Below are 2,251 nucleotides of genomic sequence, written 5' to 3' on the forward strand. Positions count from 1 at the left end.
AAGCAGCAGCAGCAGCAGCAGCAGCAGCAGCAGCAGCGCGAGCATCATCATCAGCAGCAGCAACCGCAGCAGCAGCAGCAGCAGCAGCAGCAGCAGGAGGAGAAAATGATGCTGGAGTCAGCAGCAGCAGCAGGCCCTGGGGTGTCTCCTCCAGGGCAGGAGCAGCGGCCCCCCATCGCCCGTCTCTGTTTTGTTGTTTTTTTGTTGTTCTCTACCTTCTTTTTGTTTAGGTTGCAGCAGGATACAATACAACACGAACAACATAAAAAAAGAAAAAAAGTAATTATGAGGGTTTAGGGTTTAGGGTTTAGGGTTTAGGGTTTACGGGGTGGGTGTCTGTGTATTGTTCTAGGGTTTACTTATGAGGGTTTAGGGTTTAGGGTTTAGGGTTTAGGGTTTTTGCGTGTGTTGTATCGTTGTATGCGTGAATAGTTATATAGAAAGTTTAGGGTTTAAGCTTTAGGGTATAAAATTTAGGGTTTAGGGTTTAGGGTTTAGGGTTTAGGGTTTGTGTATGTATCAGGCGCATGCAGTGGTTTCTGCGGAGAGTGCATGCGTTGACGTGGTGTACATACACCCCAATTTGTATAGGGCTTTGTCTGTGCGGGGCCCTGGGGGTTCTGGGGCTGTCTTGGTGTCTTCATTTACAGCCTTTATCCCGGAGGGTGCAGCAGCAGCAGCAGCAGCATATGCAGCAACAGCAGCAGCAGCAGCAGCAGCAGCAAAGGTTACTGCCAGTTCAGGGGGCCCCCCTGGGGGGCCCCACAGTGTGGGGCTGTTGGGGGCCCCCGGATCCCTGGGGGGCCCCTTCGATACCTTTGAGCCCCTGAGGGTACTGCAGCAGTCAGTACCCTCTGTAGGGTCCTGGGCTGTTGAGTCTAGGGGCCCCTGGGGGGCCCCCCTCAGCATAGAAGGGAGAGCAGAGATGGGGGGCCCCCCCTTTGGGTCTATAATTGGGGTGTATAGAGACAGTAGGTTGTTTAGGGGGGCCCCCTTCCCTGGGTGTGATGCAGCAACAGCTAGCTACTGTATTCTGTCTCTTGTGCGTTTGCCTGTCTCCTTTTGTCTCTCTTCTCTACACCAACAAAATAAAGAGGGCGGAGGGGCCCCTGTCTCCTGGACCTGTATAAACCTAATGCAGTCTCTGTCTCCTTCTGCTGCTGCTGCTGCTGCTGCAGCAGGAACAGCAGCAGCAGGAGCAGCAGCAGGAGAAGGAGAAGGAGACAGCATAGACAGCCCCGCATGCATTCGTCTTGTCTCTGGTTCTTCTCTATCCTCAATAAAAGAATATATAAAGGAGACAAAAAGGAGACCCTATCTCCTCCGCACTGCAGCAGCAGGGGCCCTACACCAGTTCTGTGGGGCCCCCCTGCTGCAGCTGCTGGCTGTCGACGCAGCAGCAGGCAAAATCTTCTTCTTACAAAAAATCACAACAGCCAACAACACACACGCACGCAGACTCTCTCAGCAAGACCCCACACACGGGGGGCCCCCATCGGGGGCCCCCCAGGCCCACGCTGGGCAGCAGGGTCCTGGGGGGCCCCCGACGGGGGCCCCCCAGGACCCTGCTCGGGGGCCCCCGTCGGGGGGCCCCCAGGGCCCTCATGGGGGGGAACCGGCGGGGNGGGGGGGACCCGGCGGGGGGGCCCCAGACCCCTGCTGGGGGGCCCCCATCGGGGGGCCCCCAGGCCCCTGCTGGGGGGCCCCCAATGGGGGCCCCCCAGTTTCCTGAGGGTCCGTTTGGGGGCCCTAGCGGGGGCCCCTCTGTATCTGGTGGTGTAGGGGGTTTGGGGGGCCCCCCTTTGGAGGGAGAGAGGGGGGGCCCCCCGTATGAGGGTGTAGGGTACCGTATGCTTGGTGATAGAGAGAAGGAGAGTGAGGGTTTGTATTCTTTGTGTGTGTGTTGTATATATATAGATGGGGTGTATAACGATGTGTCTCAATGCATGCCTATAAAGACAGAGACAGAAGGAGACAGTGTGCTGGGTGTTCCGGTGTATATGCACCTCGATCCACTAACGGAGACACTTACTTTTGCTGCTTATGATAAAAGGAGACACTTCGTTCTCTCTATACACCACGCACTCACACTCACACGCAGATATGCTGTCAGGCTAGAGGCCTTTCACTCAGGTATATATAAATATATAAATATATAAATAAATAAATAAATATATATACATATATAAATATATATATATATATATATATATATATATATATATATATATATATATATATATATATATAT

General features: G+C 53.7%; 1 protein-coding gene across 1 annotated transcript in view; it reads left to right on the forward strand.

Annotated features, from left to right (window-relative positions):
* The window catches only part of EMH_0072780 (uncharacterized protein), a gene marked incomplete at both ends in the record, with an annotated part of 3,537 nt that extends 2,305 nt beyond the window's left edge, over positions 1-1,232 (forward strand). Inside the window, 3 exons of the mRNA XM_013499257.1 lie at positions 1-116; positions 524-832; positions 1,179-1,232. Of these exons, the coding sequence (XP_013354711.1) occupies positions 1-116; positions 524-832; positions 1,179-1,232 (479 nt within the window). The remainder of the gene's footprint in view (positions 117-523; positions 833-1,178) is intronic.
* Positions 1,233-2,251: the final 1,019 nt, after the last annotated feature.

The sequence above is a fragment of the Eimeria mitis genome, genomic scaffold (assembly GCF_000499745.2).
Source record: "Eimeria mitis Houghton genomic scaffold, Emh_scaff4143, whole genome shotgun sequence".
Taxonomy (NCBI): Eukaryota; Apicomplexa; class Conoidasida; order Eucoccidiorida; family Eimeriidae; genus Eimeria; species Eimeria mitis.